This window comes from Dicentrarchus labrax, unplaced genomic scaffold (genome assembly GCF_905237075.1).
Source record: "Dicentrarchus labrax unplaced genomic scaffold, dlabrax2021, whole genome shotgun sequence".
NCBI classification, from domain to species: Eukaryota; Metazoa; Chordata; class Actinopteri; family Moronidae; genus Dicentrarchus; species Dicentrarchus labrax.
In genome coordinates, this window is record NW_026136712.1 from 7,677,415 (window position 1) to 7,702,050 (window position 24,636).

At 40.4% G+C, this 24,636-nt stretch overlaps 3 protein-coding genes across 3 annotated transcripts; 2 read left to right on the forward strand and 1 right to left on the reverse strand.

Moving 5' to 3' along the window:
• Positions 1-315: 315 nt before the first annotated feature.
• On the reverse strand, positions 316-3,060 carry phf5a (PHD finger protein 5A). The gene is made up of 4 exons (XM_051417453.1): positions 2,933-3,060; positions 2,556-2,579; positions 945-1,111; positions 316-519 (listed from the first exon to the last, which is right to left on the reverse strand). The coding sequence occupies exons 1-4, from the start codon at positions 2,982-2,984 to the stop codon at positions 430-432; spliced, it is 333 nt and encodes a 110-aa protein (XP_051273413.1). The 5' UTR covers positions 2,985-3,060; the 3' UTR covers positions 316-429.
• A 368-nt stretch (positions 3,061-3,428) lies between these two features.
• aco2 (aconitase 2, mitochondrial) lies at positions 3,429-12,095 on the forward strand. Its single transcript, XM_051417890.1, has 17 exons — positions 3,429-3,536; positions 5,092-5,234; positions 5,801-6,059; positions 6,152-6,244; positions 6,333-6,491; positions 6,631-6,781; positions 6,898-7,002; positions 7,484-7,575; positions 7,941-8,046; positions 8,152-8,309; positions 8,417-8,490; positions 8,603-8,714; positions 8,812-9,090; positions 9,193-9,384; positions 9,774-9,906; positions 10,094-10,215; positions 10,315-12,095. Exons 1-17 carry the CDS (start codon positions 3,501-3,503, stop codon positions 10,447-10,449), a joined length of 2,349 nt encoding a protein of 782 aa, XP_051273850.1. The 5' UTR covers positions 3,429-3,500; the 3' UTR covers positions 10,450-12,095.
• Positions 12,096-13,787: 1,692 nt separating this feature from the next.
• Positions 13,788-23,138, forward strand: csdc2a (cold shock domain containing C2, RNA binding a). Its single transcript, XM_051418340.1, has 4 exons — positions 13,788-14,000; positions 18,863-19,243; positions 19,549-19,671; positions 20,485-23,138. Exons 2-4 carry the CDS (start codon positions 19,056-19,058, stop codon positions 20,645-20,647), a joined length of 474 nt encoding a protein of 157 aa, XP_051274300.1. The 5' UTR covers positions 13,788-14,000; positions 18,863-19,055; the 3' UTR covers positions 20,648-23,138.
• Positions 23,139-24,636: the final 1,498 nt, after the last annotated feature.

Below are 24,636 nucleotides of genomic sequence, written 5' to 3' on the forward strand. Positions count from 1 at the left end.
TATGTAATATATAAATTAGTATTGGATTGTATTCTAGCGTTTACATTTCTTCTACTGTCTTTTGAGTTTGCATCAAAGTTTAAATAAAATTTCTAAGGACAAAACCATTGAATTAAAACAGTTTCAATATAATTTATGGGTTCTGTTTGTGTTGAGTTTCTCCAAGCAATACACTTTCATTGGTCAATGCATTAGCACTGTTTGCTCTCATGCTGTTGGAGTAAGCAAAAGAAGACAGTGTGAAACATTGCCATCTGGTGGATGAGGCTCAGAGAGAAGATGTGAAGGAAAAAGCTAGACAAATGAAGAGAGAAATATAAAAGAGAGCTTTATTGACAAGTCAAACAAAATGTTTCTTGAGGTTCCAAAAATAAAAAACAGAAACACTTTCAAAAAAAAAAAAAAAAAGGGGTCTGGGCCGTAGAGTCTTCACCTCTTCTTGAAGCCGTACTTCTTCCTTTCATAAAACAGATCTGTTTTAGAGCTGCCCAAGTTTACAATCTTCGGACAGCCATCTCGCTGTGAAGGAAACAGAAAAAGGAGGCTCTTTACAAAAAATGTATTCATCTCAAAGAAGACAGTTTAGAAAAATGCTGTTAATTTCCTTAAAGGACCAGTGTGTAGGATTCAGTGGCATCTGGTGGTGAGAAGATATATATATGATATGATATTCAGGTGGTGACTGTGAGGCCCTATTTAGTGTGCTGTAGGAACATGGCGGTTCAGAATGGGACTCCTAGAAGAGGACCTGCTCCCTTTGTAGATAAAATCAGCTCATACGGAAAACACAGTGACTTATTTTCAGGTGATTATACACAAATGAAAACATACCTATTAATATTATATTCCATTTCTGCCAATAGATCCTCTTAAATGTTACACAGTGACCTTTAAATCCTCATAACGGTCTCTTTTCTATTTAGTGGTTGCTCAAGGACACTCACGTCTTTCTCCTGGATAGTGCACTCTTTACAGTAGTAGGCATCAGATACTCCAGGCCCTCCGCAGATGACACAACGCCCCTGATAAGAGCCGTAGTTACACTCATCACAGATGCGCACCAGTGTGCACGGCCTCACATAGGAATCACAGATGACGCATTTTCCATCACCTGAAGGGAGAATGGTGAGAGGATTGAGAATTTAGAGGTTGTATATTATAACTTCATTACTGGTTGTATAAAGTAGTGATAGACCATCAGTCAGCTGATTTACTGGCATTTTGAGATAACCGCACTGGCTGATGGCTGTGCTCACGAGGCCGATAAACAAAAATAGTCTGCAGGCAGCCTCGTGAGTGTGGCTGCTTTGGGGCGATGTGAGTGCTCTCCCTTGTGAGTCTTTGGAAGGTTGTGAAAGGTTAGTTTGGAGCCTTTTACTATAACTCTACATCCTTCTGTCAATGTTTGCCTTTATTTCTTCAGTCACCATTGTCTTTCTAAAAAATGACAGTAAATGTAACCATAAACAGTTACTGCCTAGCGTTAAATATATATTATGTTAGAATATATATAATAATGCAGTTGAATGACACACACACACTGTTTCCTGCTCTCCTTTAAGCACCAGTCACATTCTGAAATTTACAGCTTTACCAGGGCTCAAAATTAACTAACTGTCCCAAATTCTACTTTCAATTGTCCCAGACTTAATAACTCTCCAAAACTGAAGTTATCTTTTTCATTTTACCTAAATATATTTAATAACTTTGTTCCAGTAACTTATTGACTCACTCTGGTCTACCACGTAAGTTCTGCAAGTTGTTCCCTGTACTGACATCTGTATAAAAACTGAAAGCAACCTAGGAGGTGTTTGGTTACAATCAGTGTTTATTATTCTTTCATTAATTGGCTGAGTTACTGTTCCTCCTTATTTCTCTCCCATCAATAAATGCATCAGTGCAATCTGCAGTTCAAATGCAAACCTATTTCTGATCAGAATACTGCCATGGAAATTTGAATTTTTCTGTTTCATTAATTAATAAACATTCACTCTAATAATGGTATTGGTTTTGCTATACCATCATTATATTGGCCATCAACCTATAAAACTTACTGAACTATCAGCAACTCATAGGCTATCTCTGAGCTGATGTTTTCCCAGCAGCCATGTAGCAAAACACACACCGTGTGTATGTGGATGTGTGTGATGCTGCAATTTAAAGCAAACCCTTTGTATCTAAATATTACTACACTGATCACCAACACTAGAATCACACACTTGTAGGAATGTCAAAGGTTTAACAACAATGTGGAAGTAAGTATACAGAAGGTTAGTATGACTGTAATATGTCATTAATTGTAGAAGAGGTTAAAGTACACCTCTCTTTTGAGCTGGAGAACCATGCCTGGCATTTGGAGGTGGAGTGAGAGTGCAAACAAAGCAAACATGTAACTGAGTACGGAGACCTAACGTTACTGTTAGTGCGCAGAAAGTAAGTAAAGATGAATTAAAACTTGTGACAGCAGGCTTAGATCATTACAATAAGCTTATAGGAAAGCACATGACTGCTAAAACACTCAGTTTGTTGGATGAATCGTAGATGGAAACACTTACATTTCTCGCAAAGTCTCCCGATAGCTGAGGAAAGAAAACAAAGCAGTCAGTGTTAGCTAACTCATATCGTCTGGCTAACGTTACATTATAGTGAATAACCTTTATCATTACCATATTTACTGTAAAGTATTTGATCAAATACACCGCAGTAATATTCTGTGCAGCTAACATTAATCCTCTCTAGCGATATATCTACTTACAGACATTTCTAGGCGAACACCAGGGCTAACGTAACGTTACGTTCAATGAAACCCATGCTGTTCCCGTTAGCATTGAAGCTAACGTTATCTCGAGTAAAACAACAATAATGGACATCGAGCTGCAGCAGAAATAACAGTTAAATAATAATGAGCGAAGTAAAATAGGTTTAAACTTACCGACACCGGCTTGTTTTCTGCAAAAGATCAAATCTGGATGATGTTTAGCCATTGTCGGCTAACGTAAGGAGAGCGCTGCTGACTTGCTTCAACTTTCACCTTTGACCGGTAAACTTTGAATGAGGAGTTGATTACCGCCACCTAGCGTCTCCACAGAGAAAGACAAAATAAATCAATTACTCTGTGTTTTTTGTTTGTTTTACCAAAAAAAAAAAAAAAAAAAACACAATAATTTATTTTCATTAACATTTAGGATCGTGTAGGACTTATATCTTTATAAATATACAGTTTAAATAAACAGAAATGTCCTCATCCTCTCAGTTGTATAAAAGTCAATCACGTCAAAAGTCTATCTTGCATAGGTGAAACTCCAGTTTTTATCTCATTAAATGTAGAAGTGATGTAAAACTAAACTAAACTAACTAACTACTAAAAAATCACACTTATAAACAATCTAAAAATGAAATGTAAGTGCCGTAAAATATTTTATCCTTAAAGGACCTGCGACACCGCGGCTTACAAAGCTGTGACGTCACTGCCGACCAACACATCTTTGTCAGTGAACAAAATGGCAACCTACTGTCTCACAGTCGCCCGGCTCCAGGTAAGTGGCGAAAAATGCTATTTTTTACCGTATTAATAAATGTGTGAAGGATGTCACCTGCTATAAATCCTAGGTAACGTTTATCCTGCCTAATTAAAGCTGTGAGAGTGGTTGCTGGGGGTCAATAATGTGTGAAGCAGTCACTGGCGAGCTGGCCAGGTCATCGTGTCCTGACTGCACTGACGGATCCAGTATGCAGCAACTAATTTATCAATGGCTTACTGAAACACTGCTGATGTCTCCGTTTACTGTAACTCACTACAGACATCCTCAGCCCTCTAACGAACATAGCTAGGTTAGTTTCAGAAGAGGTGTGTGGTGTTTAATAGCAAGGTTAAACACAAGGTTAGAGCTCCCAGTGGGCGAGAAGCGTGTGAAAGACACATGTTTGTTAAATAATAGGTAACAATACAACAAACACAGACTAACCCATTCATTATTTTTGGATTGTTCTAAGTGAAGGCAATTCATCCAGTGTGTTTTAAAGTGTGCAGGTAGTGTGTCATACGTCCAATAACAGCAGTGTGCTGTAAATATTTGTACAGCTGACCTATTCATGTCTCAACTCCTATCTGAATCCAAAGTGAACTGTTTTTAAGCTCACATAGATGTCTTCATCGAGCTGGGTCATACAGAAGATAAAGAGCAGATAACCCTAACACTCTAATAATAATATAATATAAGCATAATAAACAATAGCTTTGAAAAGCATATTGTCTAGTTCATGACATTGGATTGACACTAGGTATTGTTTGTGAAGTCTTTGTGTCTTGAAGAACCTTCAGACAGTAAAACTGGGCATCACAACTCATAAACATGATCACAGTTTGCTTTATGCTAATAGCAAGTGAACATTAAATATCAATAAATTGCAAAGCCTTAACTGAACCCTTCATTTGCTCTAAATTATGTCTAATGATGTTTTAACAACAACTCAGTTGATTGGCAGCACCTCCTTGCTATTAGCTCCTTGACAGTAAAAGTCAGCTGATTAATGGTTGTAGGTTCAGCTGCTGTCAGTTCTCTGGCTGGAGGACACGTCATCTTTAGCACACATTGCCTGGTCGTTTAAGACCTTCAGTTGTTCTCTTGCATCTTCATCGATAACTTATTTACCTATTTGGAAGTCTACTGTCAGGCTTTCTCTTTCCTGGTAATATTTTGTTTTACAGTCACACATTGGTACATATTCAAAGAGAGCTGCCTGTAGACACACAGTCTTCTCCTTCCAGTTTATATGGGCTGAGAGCCCTTCTCAAGGGCAACTGAACTGTAGTTGGGTCCAGGAAGTTTTTGTCCCTCTTCCTTGTGTTACTTCATCTGATTCGAACACTACTCAATGTAATTCCAGTTGCACACAGTTTGATACGAAAAATATAATTTAAGGCTCCGCTCTTCCAAGGAGAATACAAAAATGTGATTTGTTTGGGTGAGGGCTAATCTGTTTGTTTAGGCTGAGGTTACAGCACTGTGTGTGTGTGTGTGTGTGTGTGTGTGTGTGTGTGTGTGTGTGCTCTGTGATTATGCTCATACTTGTATGTTTTGTCGTCTCCAGCTGGCTCTGGGCCATGGTGCACGGCGCCTGCATGTATCAGCAGCGTACAGAGCCAAGGCCCAAGTGTCTATGAGCCGCTTTGAGCCCTCTTCCTTTGTCAACTATGAGAAGTTCCAATCCAACGTTGACATTGTGCGAAAAAGGTCAGTGTTCTCCTAGTCTACTCTATATTTGCTCTGGCTCACATCACTGTTTTCCTACAACACTTTCTTATCTGTGTGAATGTTTGACTGGTACCGTTTGTCCTTTGCCACAGTTTCTCATCATAGTTGTAGCTTTTATAGATGGTTTTGTGTTGGGTGTGGAGATCATTCTCTTCTGATTCTTCGGCCCTGTCATTAGTCCCAAGGTTTAGACTGCCATAAACTGCTAATTAGATAGATGACAGAATGAAGAGATGAGGGCTGAAACAGTGGCTTGCGATTTCACTGTACTGTGTGACGAAGAAAAATACTTTTCTACTAGGATCAAACTCAGGTTTTAATACCATTTCTACAGTGCTTTAAATTTAAATATGTAAAAATTGTCAGCATAACATATCTGCATATCACCTCAACTCTTTATACTCCAAATTGTTTTATTTACTTTATTTTTACAGCCACTTTTCAGCTGCCTGTATTGTTATCATCTTGCTTTTACCTGCTGAAACTTCCTATCGCATGGCAGCGACCTGAAAGGAATAAAATTCTGTTTAATTTTTTCTGTTTAGACTCAACCGGCCACTCACCCTGTCAGAGAAGATCGTGTACGGCCACCTCGATGACCCCCACAACCAGGAGATTGACCGCGGTCGCACATACCTGCGACTGCGTCCCGACCGCGTGGCCATGCAGGACGCTACAGCCCAGATGGCGATGCTCCAGTTCATCAGCAGCGGTCTGCCGAGGGTGGCTGTGCCCTCCACCATCCACTGTGATCACCTTATCGAGGCCCAGGTCGGAGGAGTGAAGGATCTGGCCAGAGCAAAGGTGAGGGATCTCATTTGTTTACGGTAAATATACTCAAAAGTAATGTGGTAATGACTTGTTAACATGCTTTTTCATCATGGTTCCCATCCTAGGAAGTCAACGAAGAGGTCTACAACTTCCTGTCCAGCGCAGGGGCAAAGTATGGAGTTGGCTTCTGGAAACCCGGCTCTGGAATCATCCATCAGGTATCATCACTTAGTTTGAACACAGTTCCTGGAAATGCCAGTTATTAAAGCCACTGTAGGCTAACATTCAGATTTCACGTACAAACAGATCATCCTGGAGAACTACGCCTACCCAGGAGTGATGCTAATTGGCACAGATTCCCACACACCAAATGGTGGCGGGCTTGGTGCCATCTGCATCGGAGTTGGAGGAGCAGATGCTGTAGATGTCATGGCTGGAATCCCCTGGGAGCTCAAGTGCCCCAAGGTTGGCAGAAAACAACATTTTTAACATTCTGTTGTGTGTGTCCTGTCACCCCTAGCTTAAATTTTACAGTGTTTTATTTCTTCAGTAACAGTAGCTGTTTTTCTTCACCACAATTAACTCACTGATCTCTTTCTCCAAGGTGATTGGTGTGAAGCTCACAGGCACCCTCTCAGGCTGGACGTCTCCTAAGGATGTCATCTTGAAGGTGGCCGGCATCCTGACAGTGAAAGGAGGCACTGGAGCCATTGTAGAATACCATGGGCCAGGAGTTGACTCCATTTCCTGTACTGGTTAGTAAAATAAAAAAGCCTTTTCAACCTGACTTCATTACACTTTAATATCTTTTATTAATTGTGTGGCTCATATTAGTATTCATATGTTTGGTTGTGTGATGTGATGTGTGTAGGAATGGCCACCATTTGCAACATGGGAGCAGAGATTGGAGCCACGACATCCGTGTTCCCTTACAACCACCGCATGAGGACCTACCTTGAGAAGACTGGACGTGGAGGTATGTTTAGGGCTTTAGGGCTCCTTCAAAATGTCATACAGTGTTAGAGTTTTCAATTTTATCACGCTGCATAGTGACAGAGACATGGGAAAACAAAATAATTACAAATTAGCCAATAAACTAATGGTAATGTAATTACCATTAATTGTCCTTAATTTGAATCTTGGTCACTTGTCAGCTCCCTCTATCGCCTTCCATCTGTTCTTTCGTTCCTATGTGAACTGGCAAAATTTCACAAAAGAATGTAATCCCAGAAAAATAATTAAATTACAAATATTTACATTACATTTAAACAAATTCAGTTCCCAACAAATTGAGGATGGGTAATCAAGATTACAAGAAAAATTGCTCTAATGACTTACAGAGGAAGTAGAAGTGTCTGTAATAGCATACTAAACTGTGTCTGTCAGTGCCTATTTTCATGGAGAGAGTTTAGTGTGACACAAGTGTCTTTAACACTCTTCTTCTTGTTTCTTCCCAGAGATCGCTGCCCTGGCTGATGAATACTCTGGATTATTGGTGCCAGATGAAGGCTGCGAGTACGACCAGGTCATCGAGCTCAATCTTGACGAGGTCCGTCTATTTTTAAAATGATCTTTTGGTGCGTCTAGGTTCAAAGTGGAGAACAACAACAAGTACAGGAGGTGTTGCCTTGAAGGAGAACCTGAACTTTGCACAGAAAAATTCAGAAATTGGTTTGCATTCGGTAGTATTTTTATAACCAACTAGGAACCAGACTGTTCTATTATTTTTACTGATCTTAGAATAGATGAAACTGGTATAAAATACTTTCTGTTAGATCTTTGAAGTCAGGAATGTTATTGGTTGTTACATCCAGGTCTTGCTGTCAGAATTTTCTTTAACACAAATGTCAATTACAATGTTTAGTTATTTTGAGAATAACTGAACCTTGAATGTTGTGTTGTTTCATTCTCTAGCTGAAGCCCCACATCAACGGACCCTTTACTCCTGACCTGGCTCACCCAGTGTCTGAAGTCGGCGCTGTTGCTGAGAAGAATGGCTGGCCGCTGGAGGTTAAAGTTGGTAAGAGCCGCCCAGCCTGCACAGCTTCAGTCATTCTCACTTTGTGCACGCTTTGTGTTCAGCAAGATAGTCTCTGAGATTTGGTCTGACCCCCTCCCATTTTAGGTCTGATTGGCAGCTGTACCAACTCCAGCTACGAGGACATGGGCCGTGCTGCTTCTGTGGCCAAGCAGGCTTTGGATAAAGGCCTGAAGTGCAAAGCTCAGTTCACAGTCACCCCCGGCTCCGAGCAGATTCGTGCCACCATTGAAAGAGATGGATATGTGAGTGTTGGTGCACAAAAAAAGCAAGGGGTTGCACCTCCCTTGTACTGATGATTTAGCTCTGGATTAGTTGACCAATGCTCAAAGGTGTTTGTGTCTTTCTGTAGTCAAAGATCCTTGGTGATGTTGGAGGTGTGGTCATGGCCAACGCATGTGGACCCTGCATTGGTCAGTGGGACAGGTAGGTGAAGCCATAACTTCGGAAGTGTTGATGCCATGACTTATGGTGTCAAAATAGTTCAATTTGACTCAATTGTTCTGTAACTTAATGTATTGTGTGTTTTTGCACTCAGGCGTGATGTGAAAAAGGGAGAAAAGAACACAATCGTCACTTCATTCAACAGAAACTTCACCGCCAGGAATGATGCCAACCCTGCAACACACGCCTTTGTTACCTCCCCTGAGGTAAACCCACACCAAACCAATCCATACCACTGGATGTTCAACCTCAAGCATACATTTTGAAGCTAAATACCATCCATCTCCTCCTCCTCTTCCTCAGATTGTCACTGCCATGGCGATCGCTGGCACATTGAACTTCAACCCAGAGACAGATTACCTCACAGCCCCCAACGGTGAGAAGTTCAAGCTGGAGCCCCCAAACGGAGACGAACTACCTGCCAAGGACTTTGACCCAGGCCAGGACACCTACCAGCACCCACCCCCTGACGGCCTCAGCGTTAGGGTGGACGTCAGCCCACAGAGCAACCGGCTACAGCTGCTGGAGCCCTTTGACAAATGGAGCGGGGATGATCTGGAGGACCTGAATGTCCTCATCAAGGTCAGGTCTTTTGAAAATGGCATCCCCCTGTTGGGATTTACATGTTCTCACTGCAGCCTGTGTTGAGAATGTTTTTAACGTTTCCCATTTCTGTCGACACAGGTGAAGGGCAAGTGCACCACAGACCACATCAGTGCTGCTGGACCTTGGCTGAAGTTCCGTGGTCACCTGGATAACATCTCCAACAACATGCTGATTGGTGCAGTCAACAGCGAGAATGACGGCATCAACAAGATCAAGAACCACCTGACAGGGGAATACGGAGGAGTCCCTGATGTGGCTCGTCACTACAAGGTGAGGACTACAGAGGGGGAAGGTACAGGTATTGGATTACTGTGCCGAAGCTGCTTTTTAGCGCACCACTGCTTTCCTCAGATAGTCTACCCTTTAGCATTGTTTTCATTGTGGATCAACACAAATAGAGGAACAATAAACTTCCTTTCCTAAAGCACTATTTATAGTGCAAATATGCATTGAGAGGTGCGTATAGAGCTGCAATGCTCAGTTGAAGTATCAGTCAGTAGACAAACAGACAATTAATCTGCAGAAATCCTGATAAGCAAGTTATTTTCAAGCAACTGTTCAATATCACAGTGAATAAAAGAACAAAAACATGGCAATTCAATTATACTTGATTCAAGTTTAAATCCGGCTTACTACTCTTTCCGTTCTGTTGTGTGTAGGCCAGCGGTGTGTCATGGGTGGTGGTCGGAGATGACAACTATGGTGAAGGCTCCAGCAGAGAGCATGCTGCACTGGAGCCCAGGCATCTGGGAGGAAGAGCCATCATTGTCAAGAGCTTCGCCAGAATTCATGGTACGAAGATGGCGTTACTGCCAAAAGATTCTATATATATTTTAAAAAAGTCTTAGAAGGCCAATTTTGGCAGTGTTCGGTTCATCTTCAATAGTGTTTTTTTTATTTTTATGTGAAGTAAGGAGTGTGAAATCTTTTTTCAAACTATCATTCTTTAAGTTAACAAACATGTTCCTCCTGTACTCAGAAACCAACCTGAAGAAGCAGGGTGTCCTACCTCTGACCTTCAACAACCCATCAGACTACGACAAGATCCGCCCTGATGACAAGATCTCCATCAAAGGTCTCAAAACCTTCGCTCCAGGAAAGGTGAGAGGGCATTACAGCTGAAAAGTGTCTTTTCTACAGCTGTTATTAATTAAAAGCGTCTTTAATGAGAACCTCTCCTCTTCCTCCCGTGCCCCCCAGCCTCTTAGCGCAGTCGTGAAGCACAGCGACGGCAGTGAGGAGACCTTGCAACTCAACCACAGCTTCAACGAGACACAGATCGAATGGTTCAAGGCAGGCTCTGCCCTCAACAGGATGAAGGAGCTGCAGCACTGAAGAAGAGAAATGAAGAGCAAAAATGTGGAGGACGATTTTCAGGGGAAAGCAGGGTGGGGAGGATTGTAGGGAAGAAAGGGGGATGAAGAATATAGATTCTGTTAATGATTGTTCCATCATCTGCATTTTCACACAGTTTGGACTGAAGTAGCGTGTCGGTATACCTCTAAGAGTTGTCAATAGATTACTTCAGACTAAGTGCAAATGTTGATGAAGGAACAATAGGAACTGGTCAGATATTTCTGCAGCCTTCATTAGTCAGTGCATAGTGTTCTTGAAGGTACTGTATGCTGCTATGTTTCAAAGTCAATCAGTGATACATTAGACATCAGTCTATTGTAAAAGCAAAGGACACACACCCACCCACATACACTTTGACACATTAAGCTTTGACCCAAGCCATGACATAGTACTCTGCCAGTTGATGTGCTGCCGGTGTTTTTGCAGCTGTTCAAACAGGTTCAGCGCAGCCTGGAAACCACTTCACACTGGAGCTCTGCCAGCTGATCACACTCACCCTGTTGCTTTAGGATTGTGTTGCACAGTGCATGGCAATAATAAGAAGCTTTAGTCAACCATTGTCATTCACCCTGAAGAGGTTAACACTGCTGTTGTTTGCATCTCTGGATCTATTGTTTAGTATATTTGTAGTTGTCAATGATCACATGGATCTAAAAAGAGAGCTTGTGGCCACACACATTCATTCATTTTCTCACATACTTGCCTTCCCCCTTGTGGCCATGATGAGATACTGTCGAGTGTAAAGGGCTCTGTAGCTTGCTAATTTTATCTAACTACCGACTTTGAAAGCAGCAGCTAGATGACACAGATGTTTTCTGGGTGTTGTTGAAGGCGTTCTTGGAAACGTAGGAAATCACAGAGAGATTAAGTGCAATCAACATAAAACTAAATTAGGCTAACATAGCACATTGAGTTCTGTGAGAGCATTTAAGGATCAGTTTTTTGTATCCCTGTCTTTTAACAAAGTCAAAAGGTTGCAGAGAACCATTGCAGACATTTCCTAAAATACTGAAGGACCTGTATACTTTAATACTGTGTAAGAATACAGTGACAAAACCCTCTTTTTCCTCAACTCCATCACTACAACCAACTTTTAAACTGCCCTCCTGATCAATCCTAACCTCTTTACCAGGTCAAATGCATCATATGGTCTTTCCCATTGTTTATTTATTTATACTTCTTCCTGCAAGAGGTTCAGATCTTGTGTGTATTTTACAAAACCAGTTTTCTTCTTGAACAGGGTAAACTTTTACTGGAGTCCTCTTCCATCCCATATTTTCAGCGCTCTTTCTGTCGGGTAACGAGTGATCCAATACAATACAATTAAATGAAATTCCCTCTAAAACCTCAGCATGAGGGGCCATTACGACAAAGCAGAAACAAGATGTGTTTTTATCCTCATCTTTACCATCACTGTTGGAGCCCATGAAACACAATGCAGTTTAGAAGAAGTTGTTAATCTCATGAAGTTATACCACTCTGTTCCTCTAGTCCACTGTATGTAGAGTGTCTGGTTCCATGTACATTTAAGTGTTTGTGGTTTTATTTGCTCCCAGATTATCTTTTCTGTGTTACAGAAATGCCAATGGGTTGTAAAATAAAAATTCACCGATCTCATATATTTATATTGGCTCAAGTGATGTGACTGAAAATCTGTCTACGGTCGAGTTACTCGTATTTGTAAAGCCGTACAGTGACACACAGATCCATCCTCTTTGTTAAAACTCAGTCAATATATATGTACGATTGTACATTGAAAGAATAGTTATATTCAAGAATGAAGTGTTTATCATCTCTGCAAATGTATATGTGTGAATCCTTGTATCCTGTTTTGAGTGACAGGTTCCTGACAGCTCAGATGTATCTGAACATCAGAGTTCACACGTCTGGGGAAAAAAGGAATAAATAAGGAATGCCTTGCCTTCACAGAGGAGGAAATTTGCATCCAACCTATTCATGTTTCATATTTAAAGGGGAAGTCGTGCTGTTTTTGATCTTGTTTACCAGCGCTTTGACTGCTCAAGAGTCAGGCTTCTATTTGGAGTATAGCACAGAATCAGGCATGGTGATATACACACAGGACATGCTGTCAAGAGTATGGCCTTTCAGAGTAGAGGCTCAGGCCTGAATACATAAAGCAGTGCATGTGTGTGCAAATGCAGCATACAAATACCCTGCCACTGCTGACACTGATCAGCTGAAGAGATGTAGGATAAACTGGATAGGAAACCAGTCTAAAGAGCATTTAAGCTATATATTTCCTCACATGCCAAACTTCTATTCATTATCAGGTCCCAAGTGGCCATTTAAGAATGTTGTCATCCCTTCAAAATAAAATGCTTGTCTCCTCCTATCCTATCTGTTGACATTATAGAGGTGTTAATTTAGTTTTAGCACAGGTCACAGTTAGTGATGGTCTACTGGACTGTCTTATATTCAGAGTTGTTTCTAATATTCTGCCTACTTCATTTATTGGAAAGGACTAAGAGGACCTCTAGATATTTTGCAGTCCACTTTTAACAGCCTCAATAATAAACATATAGATACATTTACACAACAATGTCAACAATAACTGAACATTACATTCACTTCTAGAAGTCAGAGTGGATGGCAGAGTAACTGTAACTGTTGCAGTAGATTACACAAGTATTTTAAAGTGACCACTGGGTGTGTATGTGCAGATCATGGTGCAGATGGTACTTTCCACCGTCATTTGCGACGCTACATGATGTCATCAGAAACGTCACGGAAGGAAGTGGTCCATTGAAGATGAATGGGAGACTTTGTGGGAAAGGAGCATGGATGTCAGTGAATATTTTGTTTTGTTTCAAAGCTGTCAGACAGCCTCTAATATAAAACATCCATCTCATTTTAAAGGGAAAATCTAAATGTACACCAGTATGACGGGATACATTTAAATAAATAATAATAAACAAGGGGAAATAACATTGGAAAGCACTGCATAGCTTTATGAAGTTTGGGTTAAAATGAAATGGCATATATTATAGCATATACACTGCAAAGGCTCAAACACTCCCTCACTTGTAACAGGACTACATTTGACTTTCAGATTGTATTTTAAAGGACACTCACGCACAATATCTGCATGTGTATTGTGAGATGGGCAAATCCAAATAAATAAAAAAAGACAGGCAGTCCATTCAGCATCCAATTAAATCTCACAAAGTCTGGAGAAGGAAAAAAAGCATTAAGAAACGTTTCGATCCCTGAAGAGAACAAAGAGTGGACTGTAGTGTGGTGAAGCCCGCTGTTGTTTTTAGCACAGTAACCCCCTGCACCCCCCCCTCCCCGCCCCATCCATCCCCGCTGCTGCTGCCTCCTTTTCATTTGCTGCCTTTTCATCCCGCCTGTGTGCGCCGCATCCATACCAAGATCCCCTGACTTATTCACCACATGTCCCCGCTGCTTGCACCGGCTTTAATTACATAATTGCCTCATATCAGCTCAAGAACAAACCCGGGGGGGCCACACCGCCGCGTCTGACCGGCAGCTGATCGGCTCTTTGGACGGTAAGTAGATCGTGTGATCGATCGGGGGTTTTTTATGTGTGATTTTGTAGCGTGGCTTTACACATCCAAGCCCCCTTTATTCTCTGTCTGAGAGACGGCGTCGCTTCATGGCAGTGCTGTGATGAAATGTGTTTAACTCAGAGCAACACATTTACCATCTCAACCCGCATCTTTGTGTGTGTGCGTGTGTGTGTGTGTGTGTGTGTGTGGCGGTGTTTTATGCGGGTTTTTGGATTCTGGTGTCACATTATTATTTTTAGTTTGAGCATCCTTTCACCTCCTTGTCTCAATCTGTGTGAGAATGTTCTGGAAACAACCCGCCTGGAGGGCTTTTATTTTGTAGTGAATTATTTAAGCTCTGCCAGGCTCACATTCAAACAAATCATACCATGAAACACAATGTGTGTCCCTTTAAAAGGTTAATATAAAGTTTAAAGACTGGCTCCCGTGTGTGTGTGTGTGTGTGTGTGTGTGTGTGTGTGTGTGTGTGCAGAGTAGTTGACGTGTCTGCAATGCTAATGCAGGGAAACACAGACAGCCACAGTGCCCTGGTTTCACAGGGAGGTGCTTTTGGCCTTTTGTCTGTCTTTTCAAAGATCCCCCTGCTCTCTTTTCCCTCGCTTCAGTCCAGCCCTGCGATCCTGCTCCTCTTTTCTACACTGCAGCCTCCCGATTAAATGTTTTATCCACTCATCTGACACACAAGCACTGCCGACTCATTAAAGGAGTCCACTTGCTGGCCCTCTCTCGGCCTGGGTAAGAGGGGCCAATGAAAGAGGGGCTGATCCAGTCAAGTTGCTGAATTATTTAGGTTACATATTTATGCCTTGTCATCCATCAGTCCTCTCCCCTGTGCCACCATGATGACAGATGAGTGCGTTCATCATCACTGCATCAACACCATCCAGCATGATACCGGGGGGGGATATAAGCCCTGCTCATCAGCCATTTGCAGGATCTTTTGGCTAAATGAGCTTAGAGATTAAAGCCACTCCTGTGATGATGCTGGAGACCTTTGAACCCTTGTACTATTTGGACATTTGGCCATGGCAGACAGAGGCCAACCTAAACCTCACTAGTTCTCTACACATGGTACTCTAAAGTATAATTTGCCCTTCTCTAATCCCCTGTTTAATCCTGTCGATAGGGGAAATATGTTTTTTGAAAGAATAATAATGGAGCCGTAAGGTCTTCTCAAGGATATATGACGGCTACCTCACAATTACTTCCTCATTATTTAGTCAGAATGTTTGCTTATATACACTACTAATATAAATCTATACAACCCACCAAGAATAATCCTTACTGTTGACCTTTTTATAGTTTTTGCATTGTTTCTCTTTAACTGATGCACAACAATTCCCAGAATCATAAATGAGGTTATATTTGATCTTATCTTATATTACCCATAAATGTCACCCTGCAGGACATTTATATGTTAATATAAGTTAAATTCATGTCAATTGTTACTCCTGTAATGCAAAATCTGAAAATTATTATCGATAACGTTACTTTTTATTTTAGTTTGTTTGACAAATCCTTGATGTAAAGGTATCATTCTACCGACAAAGACTAAGCAAATATAATACATACATCCTCAATCAAATCGCCCCGAGTCAAACATAAAAACTAGCCCCTAAGCACGCTACGGGTCCAAGAACCCGACTGAAGGCAAACAGGAAAAATGCTAGCATGCTAACATGCTGAACTAAAACACTGAACATGGTGATACCTGCTTAGCATTAGCATTTTGTCATTGTCATCATTTGTCATCATGTTAGCATGCTGACGTTAGCATTTAGCTCAAAGCACTGCTGTAACTAGTACAGTCTCAGAGCTACTGTGACACGGCTGTACTTCTGAAGATCGCAAAAATTAACGCAAGTATCTGCGTGACCTTGCAATTTTGTCCAATCACTGCAACTTTTCCACAAATTCGACCAATCAGTCCCCTGTCCAAAATGTTGAGCTGTACACTACCAAACTAATACCAATTTTTTCTTTTCTTTTCTCACTGGAACAAGTTGCGTTCAATTTTTGATGAATTATGCAAAAATCCCAGTTTATTTTCACAATGTTCACTCTCTCCCACAATGTCATTGCAAAAAAATGCCTAAAACCATCACTACATGCAGTGTTTTAGAAAGAAATTTGGCATTTCAGGTCGCAACTATCCCAAAAAAACCCTGTGAAATCCAGGAGGGACTGTTTGATGTGCACAGGTGTCTTCCTCATACCGCAGAAGGTAGAGAAACAAGTGTCCATGTTGGTATTGACTTGAATTTTAGCTTCAATTTTAATAAATGTAAAGTAAAACAATTCTACCATGTAAAGCTAACCATTCATTTACAATAAGTCCTCTGTTTTGAGTTTCTAGCATTACTTTAAAACCATTAAACTGTATATTAAGAGAGATTCCAAAACACTTTTAGTCTTTAGTCAATTTATTAACCCCCACATTGTTTTCTGTATTCATATTTATGTTATTGTATAGACTATTGCTCTAGTTTTCTTAAGTATATCTTCATCATTTCTGTTTAGAGTTGTACATGCTGCTTTCTTAAATAAAGGCAAACATTTTACAATGAGATATTAGTCATCAATGACAGTTACAGTCAATAAGCAGATCACTGATACTAACCTCTTCAAATGCAGTAAAAGATTTTATTGCAGGGTTGAAACCTGAACAACACTAATATAAATTATCTTCTAGCAGAGAGAAGTGAAAGATTGGAGCTTCTGTATCTCAGAGTCTGCATTTATAAGTGTGTACACATCCCAACACAGGCCTCTTGACCTCTTCCTCAGTCCAGCGTAAAAGCCAGCTTCCATCTAAACATACATACAGGCACAAGCTGCTATATTTAGACTGACAACGAGAGAGGCAGAGTGTGATATTGAATAGAGCCTGTGGGATTCACTCTGACACACACTGAATTCATTCAGCCTGCAGATGTTTCATCAATATTAAGATTCACTGGGAGGCGGCTGCTGATAACCCCAAGAACACATCCACCAGATTTCAGCGTTAACCTGTGTAGAACACTGCCCTGCAGCCCTTTGTATTTGTACTGAGTGGCAAAATGATGAGCTAGATAATAACACACACATTGCAACTCCCAGTTACAAAATGATAATTGGGTTTGTGTCATTGCATGGTGGCCGAGCTCATCCGTCATAAAATGACTGGCTGAAACGGTTCGGAGAGCAGCTTGTTGTTTGAACACACCCCGTAAGGAGCAATCCTGTAACGCATGTCAGTCTTGCGTGAGTGGGGATTTTAATATGATAGAGTGTGATGAGGCGAGCCGAGGCCCTCCGGGGCTGGATTTTTATTTACATCATCTTGGGACCTTTTCAAAGCCAGCAGGATCACAGTCTGGCGCTTGGAAATCAAATTGCTTTGTTATCCTCATTTTGTCCACAGAATCATCCAGCTGTTGCACAGCTGGTTTTATATCTACAACCAAGGAAAAATGACTCCGAAACACTTTAACACAGGCAACAAAAAGGGCAGCTTTTAGAGCCTGTGTCCGTTTGTGTGTGCGCTTGTTTTCCCTCACACAGCCACAATAGAGTCTGACTGGAAACCTTTAAATTAAAAATCAGTTTTGGTGTCAGTCAATGTTTAGCACCAACATTTAAGATTCATACAGAGAAAAATCCATCGTGAGGCACCAAGAATAATTTCTACACTGACACGAGCCTCCAAGGAACAGAATGCAAAGCAGTCAGAGTACATTGTTGTATTTTGAGGAAGACTCTTGTGATTCTGGATTAGTGGTCCACAATATGTCACTTTAATATTATAAATATGCCTGATCAATGACACTGAGTTAATATGTGGATGGTTCTTTTGTTCATTTTAAGAGCTCGAGTTTTGTATTTCAGCTTTATGACAATGCATTTTTAGATCATCCATTGTGTGTGTTTTTTTCTTAAATGGTTTATTTATCCTAAAAAGTAAGACATTAGTCTGAGCTCATGAAGGAGCATTTTAATCCTTCTGTTTATCTGAACTTTTCCAATTCACCATATACGGAGATTTCAGTGGACTGCCTCTTTGAGTTTTGGGAAAGAGTTGATATCTCCCTCAGTGTGTGTTTCTAAAACCTCTAATGATGATTGAAGGAAGCTGGTTTCCCCTTTTATTTACGTATTTACAAAACCTTTAGTTGAGGCAGCTGTGTGATAGCATCTTACATGAAAACTTTAAGGATCCATCAGCTGAAGAAAATGCAACAACAATGACTGACTGTCATGACTCAATGCTTTTATTTTTATATTTTATGTCTGGTAATTTACTTACTTATCTCTAGTAGAACTGTAGAATCCCGGCAGTGTGTATTAATAGGTCAGGACAGATAGGCCACTAATAAATCACTGTTTTCAGACATTTGCATCTGCACCAAGCACACAGTTCCAGTGCAACACACCAGTTTTGCTGGTGAAATTTTCAAATATCTGTATGAGTACTGGCCAAAGTGACCATGAAAATGATTGGTACTTGATTGGTAGTTTGTGGGAAAGTACAACCAATAAGTAATTTATAGCGCTTAAAGCTGCAGTAGGTTACTTTTATAAAAAATAACTTTTTGTCATATTACAGAAACTATCACTATATCCTGACAGTAGCACATGAGACAGATAATCTGTGAAATGATCAGGTTCCGTTGGCTCGTCCAAGTGCTCCCAGAGCCGAGAACAATAGTTAACTGTTGGGTCTCATTCCCAGGTCGTCAAATACCTTTAAAGCTTTAAGGATGAAATAACATTTGAAGGTTACATATGTATGTCTGTATGTCTTTGTCAACCTTTGATATTTAATAAAAACCTTTTTTCCCCTTGTTCCTTTACTGCAGGGTGCTGTTGCTCCACTCCTCCACCTATAAGACCTCCTCCCTGAACATCTCCCCCACCCTCACACACATACTTGCCATGCAGGAGGTGTAACCCTCCTTCCTCTACTTCCATCACACACCATCGGAGGAGACACAAAACAGAAAAACAAAAACAAAAACAAAAACAAAAAATCCCAACCTGTAACTAGTCAAGATGTCAGACCCTGATGCCTCCTCACCGGCAGACCCGCCACTGCCACTCACGTCCCCCCGGACCCCCCTGCAGCTCTCCTTCCCCTTCCTGAGGGAGGGCAGTCGGGTATGGGAGAGGGAGAGAAAACCTCCACAGCCTGGAGAGCTGCCCAGCCCACTGCCCACCAAACGTACCCGCACATACTCAGCGTGAGCAGAAGGAATCTTGTTGTATCTTCTTTTTATTGTGCAATATATTTACTTAAATAATGGTTAATAATTTGTTTATTATTGCTTTACATGTCAGCAATAGGTTTTATGATGTATAAATAAAACAGGCAGGTTTGTCTTGAGCCCACAACCAGAATTCAGAAATGTTCTATAACATAATCTTTTCTCAACAGCTTTCACTTTAATTATAAAATATGCCACTGACCCATTAAGGTGATAAAAAAGTCTTGTGGTAACGATTTATTTCTCCCTGTGTGTCTGTCCATGTCTCTCTTTCTCTGCAGGACAGTGCGAGCCAAATCAGGTCCAGTATTTAAAGGAGTGTGTAAAAACTTCTCCAGGTCTCAGGGTCATGGGTTCATACGCCCCTCTCACGGGGGAGAGGACATCTTTGTCCACATCTCTGAGTGAGTGAATTTGTTTACACTGTCAGGTTTTGGTTTTGTCTCGACTTGTGGCCCCTTTGCTGCGTGTCTTCCCCACTCCCTCTCTCTCTCTCTCTCTCTCTCTCTCCCCCTCCTGTTCTGTCACTCTTCAGCTGTCGTTATCAATTAAAGGGGGAAAAAAAGATTTTCCATTAAGATGAGTTTATTACTTATGGGGAGAAAACAGTTGTCTAATGTGGTCTGTCTGAATAGTCTAAAAATATAACCACTGATTATGTCATAGTATGTCATCAGGGTAATCTCAGTTTGATTTCAGAGATTACACATTTATCAAAGAAAATTGTGACAGACTGAGTGTGCTAGTCTGAAAGACATGGCCTTTTACCAGACAGGGAAGGTCTAAAAATGTGATCCAGTTGCATTATGGGAAGTGTAGAAGCCAGTGTTTTCTGAAGTTTGACCCATACTACATTCTAAAGTCAAGCTATATCCGCCGTGTCGAATTTGATCATCAATATTCAAATCTGTCTCTAGAAAGTCCCCCAACTTTATGGTAGTAGAGTACTAAATAGCTGGATTACCTGCAGCACGTTGATGCCTTGAGTTGGTGGAGCTGGAGGTTAGCGATGGAGGAATGCTAAAGAAGTCACATTACCTGTTGGTTGTCACTACTTATATCAGCTCTCATACCCGGAAGGTTACTCATTCCAATTGGAGAAGGAGAATAACGTTTATTCCATGGTTGGAGACTTTATGTTTAAAAATTCTTTCTGCCCATGAATGAAACAACAGCACTTTGTTGTATTTGTAAATGTATTTGTGTTTCCTGGACAGCATTGAGGGAGAGTACGTGCCTATGGAAGGGGATGAGGTCACGTACAAAGTGTGCCCTATCCCACCCAAGAACCAGAAGATCCAGGCTGTCGACGTGGTGATCACCCACCTGAACCCCGGCACCAAACACGAGACCTGGTCAGGTCAGATCATCAGCTCCTAGACCAGTGCTACAGGTTGCAAGGCGGCAAAGGCAAAGGGAATTTGAATTTAATTTTAGGTTTTATGTTTTCCGGGTGTGAGGTTTGGGACCAGGTCTGGCGAAGAAGGAACCGAGCTTGGCGTACCACTGAGTTCGGCCTGAGGTGGCTCGGTTATGGAAGGGTGTTGGTGAAGTATAAAGGTTATGGTTGGAAATTAAGCTTTGAATGTATATGTTTGAATGTTTTCCTTTGAAGGTCATGGATTCATCATTTGGGTTTGAATGTTTTAATTTAGGGTTTGAATGTTGGGGTTTGGTGGTTAGGGTTCAGGGCCTTGTGCTAGCATTTTTTACTTTGACCTAGGGAATATATTTTAGTTTGAAAATCAATGTTAGGGAAACGATCTCATAAATGAGTTGGGATGCTTAAGAGGCCGAATCACATTTTGAGCAAATTTGACCCAGTTTTAGCTATTTTGCCACTCCATGGGCATACTACAGAGAGGAGAGTTTCAAGGGACCAGCTCAGTGGAGTTCTGGATTTCAATCCCACTTTTATTTTTGACAACTAAGCAACCAACTGATAAAAATTACATGCCACCATTGCCAAAATAAAGAAAGAAAGAAAAGATCTGATTGAAAACATGTACAACTTAGCCATATTTGTCCGTGTTTACAACAACAGATGGCGATGGCTGCCTCGCTGTTTTAAAAGGAAACAAAGAGAAAAGTAAATTTGTTCCTCTTTTTTATGATCGGGCTTGGCTTAACGTGAAAGGAACAGCTGCTCAGATATGCCTCCATCTCACTGCCTTCGGAAAATCGAAACATTTTCAAGATGCTTTTTACATACCACAAAACCCTGATGCCAAATGAAAACAGTAAATGCACTTACAGTGGAAAGTAAGCTTGACAGAGATCCAAATAGCTCTTAATGTGTTCCGGCCTCAGGAGCTGTGATAAGCTCCACATATAAGGAATTATTTTCCTTCTTAATATTGTAGCACTACTGTATTTTGTCTACTTGGCAAATGTAGAAATCCAGTATTATTGTAGCCAGCTCCTATGACGGTCTTAAGTTTTGGTGGTAGAGACAGTAGCTGGATGTTGTGTGGGCCTGCCACTAGGAAACCAGGCCAGAGGGTTTGGGGTTAGGGAAGGAAACCAGAGAGGGAACAGGCAGAGGATGGAGTGATTACCTATAGATGTACTTGAGCACGGACACAGCTTGGTTTGAAACGTTACAAAGCACGTGTAAGAAAGAAGGAAGACCATGATCAAAGTCAGCAGTTCTCAACCTATGGGTTGTCAGGTTAACTTGATAATGTTAGTTCAAAATTTTGTGAAATATGCTTAGTTGTTTTCCTTGCTGAGATTTAGATGAGATGATTGATACCAGTATATACCTGCATGCCAAACATGAAGATACAACCTGCAGCTGGTTAGCTTAACTTAGCCCAAAGACTGAGAGACAAAGGTAACTGAATCTGTCTACAAGCACCTCGAAAAGATGTTATATAAGTGTTATAAGAAATGACAGTCTTTAGGCTTTGCCAAGCAAGCTGGCTGCTAACTGTATATAGCTTTATATTTAGCATAGCTATGACTGGTATTGGTCTTCCCCTCTAAGGCTGGACTTTATTATTTAAAAGATAAAGTTTTAATGGCAAGATTTTTTTACGTTTTATATTGTTGTGATAAATGACTCCCTCTTTTGAGATTGTCTTGATATTGATCAAGTAAAGCAAAATAACAATCAACCACATCAAATTTGAGAGAGCAATGTCAAGCTGAGGAGGATGAGCTGCTGATTTTTAGGTGGAAAGTTAAACATTGGGGAGTCCAGTAAGTTTCATACGTCATGGCAAATGACTGTAAAATAAACTGTTAAAAAAAAAAAAACAGAGCAGCAAAAGCTTCCTGAAAAATACTATTTATTTATTGACTTATTTATTTTCATTTGTAACTATGAAACCATCAGGTGTTTGGTAATTAAAAGCTGCATTTATAAGTATTTGTGCAAATTTAAGCCTATTTGAATACACTGCACACCTTACTCTAATGATACTACCCTGTTAATATCCCTTTGCTACTGTCATGTCATCACTGACGGGCAAAAAAAAAAAATACCTTCAACCTTTCCAAACACAAGTTTCTAATTTCTACATAATCCTCGTCTAATTTTCAATAACTATGTGATGTTCAAAATAACAAGCAGTCTTGTTGTTTTGGAAATCGGCATGTTCTGTATTGTTTGTCGTAATTTTTACGTAGGATGTGTTGATTCTGTTTCAACATGCAGTAACGCAGTCGGAGCCTTCAGATAGGCGTTGTCGGGTCTCATATGCATCTTTGATTTCTTGCCATGAGTGTGACTTAATATCATAGTAACACACTGTATCTGTTTGGTTCCTTTACTGTGAGAGAACTCGATTGAGTTCGCAACTTTTATTTTTGTCAAGTCTTTTGTCATTAAGATAATGTTTGAATAAAACTTACTACTGTATTCACAGACCAGTGTGGGAATGTGTTTATTTTTTCGATTATATAGGGCAAAGACTGTTCTCATTTTCCCTCTGTCTGTCTACTCTTCACTGGTCTTTGTACAAAGTGGAAAAACTAGGGCGGTTATTTTGAGAGCCCTCTTTCACAAAGTTTTCGCTTTGCCTCAGTGTCTCAGACAGCTGTTTGGGATCTTACAAAATGTTTGTCTTGGTTTCTTCTGGCACAGACTGTGTTGTGTCCATGTCTGCTTTAGAGTCCATTAGAGGACAACCCACAAAAAAATCTGCTAGTTCATTACGTAACTGTCCGCAGTGTGCTTAAAACACACGGATCAATAAGAAAATCATTTATTTACATTTACTTCTGTGGCTGTAAGCAGGTCTAAAAAGACTTTATAAAAGCTGTTTAGATTGCTGGCCAAATTGTGTGTAACAAAAAGCAAAGTAAGCACATGCAAAGAGGCAAAATGGACTTAAAAGGTAAATTAGACTGGCTTGAGAAGAAACAGGCTGCCATAGACCTGACCTGGCAACCCACACAGCAGACTGGATTTCTTCTTATAGCGCTGAAGGAAGTATAGTTAGATCATTTACTGAAGTAAAGCAATAACACGCTGTTCTCCACTACGTTGTATTGTATGGGTGTTTTACTATTGCTACTATAATATATAGGCCTACTATATTATTAGATCATTATTATTGATTTCACTGCTGTAAAAGTAGCATTTTACTGTCGTAGCTGTTTAATGTTAAAGTTGTTTATGTAAAATCTTAATTGGTAAACTAAATATAGCTCTGAAATAAATGTAGTGGAGAAGAAGTATAAAGGAGCATAAAAGGGAATTACTCAAGTAAAAGTACCCCAGACTTATAATTAGAGACTATAATAATGATCCTGTTCAGATGATCTTCTTCAACATGTTAATGGAAATCAACTGACACCTGATATCTTAATATTCAGTAATGAGATGAATGATTAAAAACATGCCTGATGTTCTATAAGAACCCTCTCTCTTGAGCTTGTTGTCAAATTACATCCACACCAAAATAAAGAGGGTATTATTTTTTTAATTTTGCTTTTTTACTAAACTCTGACCACAAGATGTCAGTAATGTTTAAAGTTCAGCGTTCCAACTCAATCTCTGCTGTGAAGGAAAGTAGTCTTTTCCACCGGAAACGGATGGAGTAGATGTAGAGTACTTCACTTGTCTTTTGTGGAGAACAACAAATGTTTCTGCCCTCAGCATTTATTATTAAATGCAACAAAATAAATTACATCTGCTCTCAAATATGTTTCCATTGGCTGCTATGGTTGTACTGGAAACATTACCAGTTAGAATAGAGCTTAAAAAATCAGCCTGGATGGAAATATGAGAAAGAAAGTGCTCATCTTTAAACAACAGTGGGTCTAAAGTACTTCCTTATAACATTTTAATTTTGAAAAGCCACCTGAGGAACAGGTCTGAGATTACAATGCTTTGATAGGCACATTTTCTCAAATTAGGG

Bases quoted from the DNA above. Each gene is read 5' to 3' on its own strand.
- csdc2a (XM_051418340.1), top strand. From the start codon at position 19,056: ATGTCAGACCCTGATGCCTCCTCACCGGCAGACCCGCCACTGCCACTC. The intron at 19,244-19,548 runs GTGAGCAGAAGG...CTTTCTCTGCAG, and splicing joins CGTACCCGCACATACTCAGC to GACAGTGCGAGCCAAATCAG. The intron at 19,672-20,484 runs GTGAGTGAATTT...TTTCCTGGACAG, and splicing joins ATCTTTGTCCACATCTCTGA to CATTGAGGGAGAGTACGTGC.
- phf5a (XM_051417453.1), bottom strand. From the start codon at position 2,984: ATGGCTAAACATCATCCAGATTTGATCTTTTGCAGAAAACAAGCCGGT. The intron at 2,580-2,932 runs GTAAGTTTAAAC...TTCTTTCCTCAG, and splicing joins CAGAAAACAAGCCGGTGTCG to CTATCGGGAGACTTTGCGAG. The intron at 520-944 runs GTGAGTGTCCTT...TTTCCTTCACAG, and splicing joins GCACTATCCAGGAGAAAGAC to CGAGATGGCTGTCCGAAGAT.
- aco2 (XM_051417890.1), top strand. From the start codon at position 3,501: ATGGCAACCTACTGTCTCACAGTCGCCCGGCTCCAG. The intron at 6,060-6,151 runs GTGAGGGATCTC...TTCCCATCCTAG, and splicing joins AGGATCTGGCCAGAGCAAAG to GAAGTCAACGAAGAGGTCTA. The intron at 8,047-8,151 runs GTAAGAGCCGCC...CTCCCATTTTAG, and splicing joins GCCGCTGGAGGTTAAAGTTG to GTCTGATTGGCAGCTGTACC.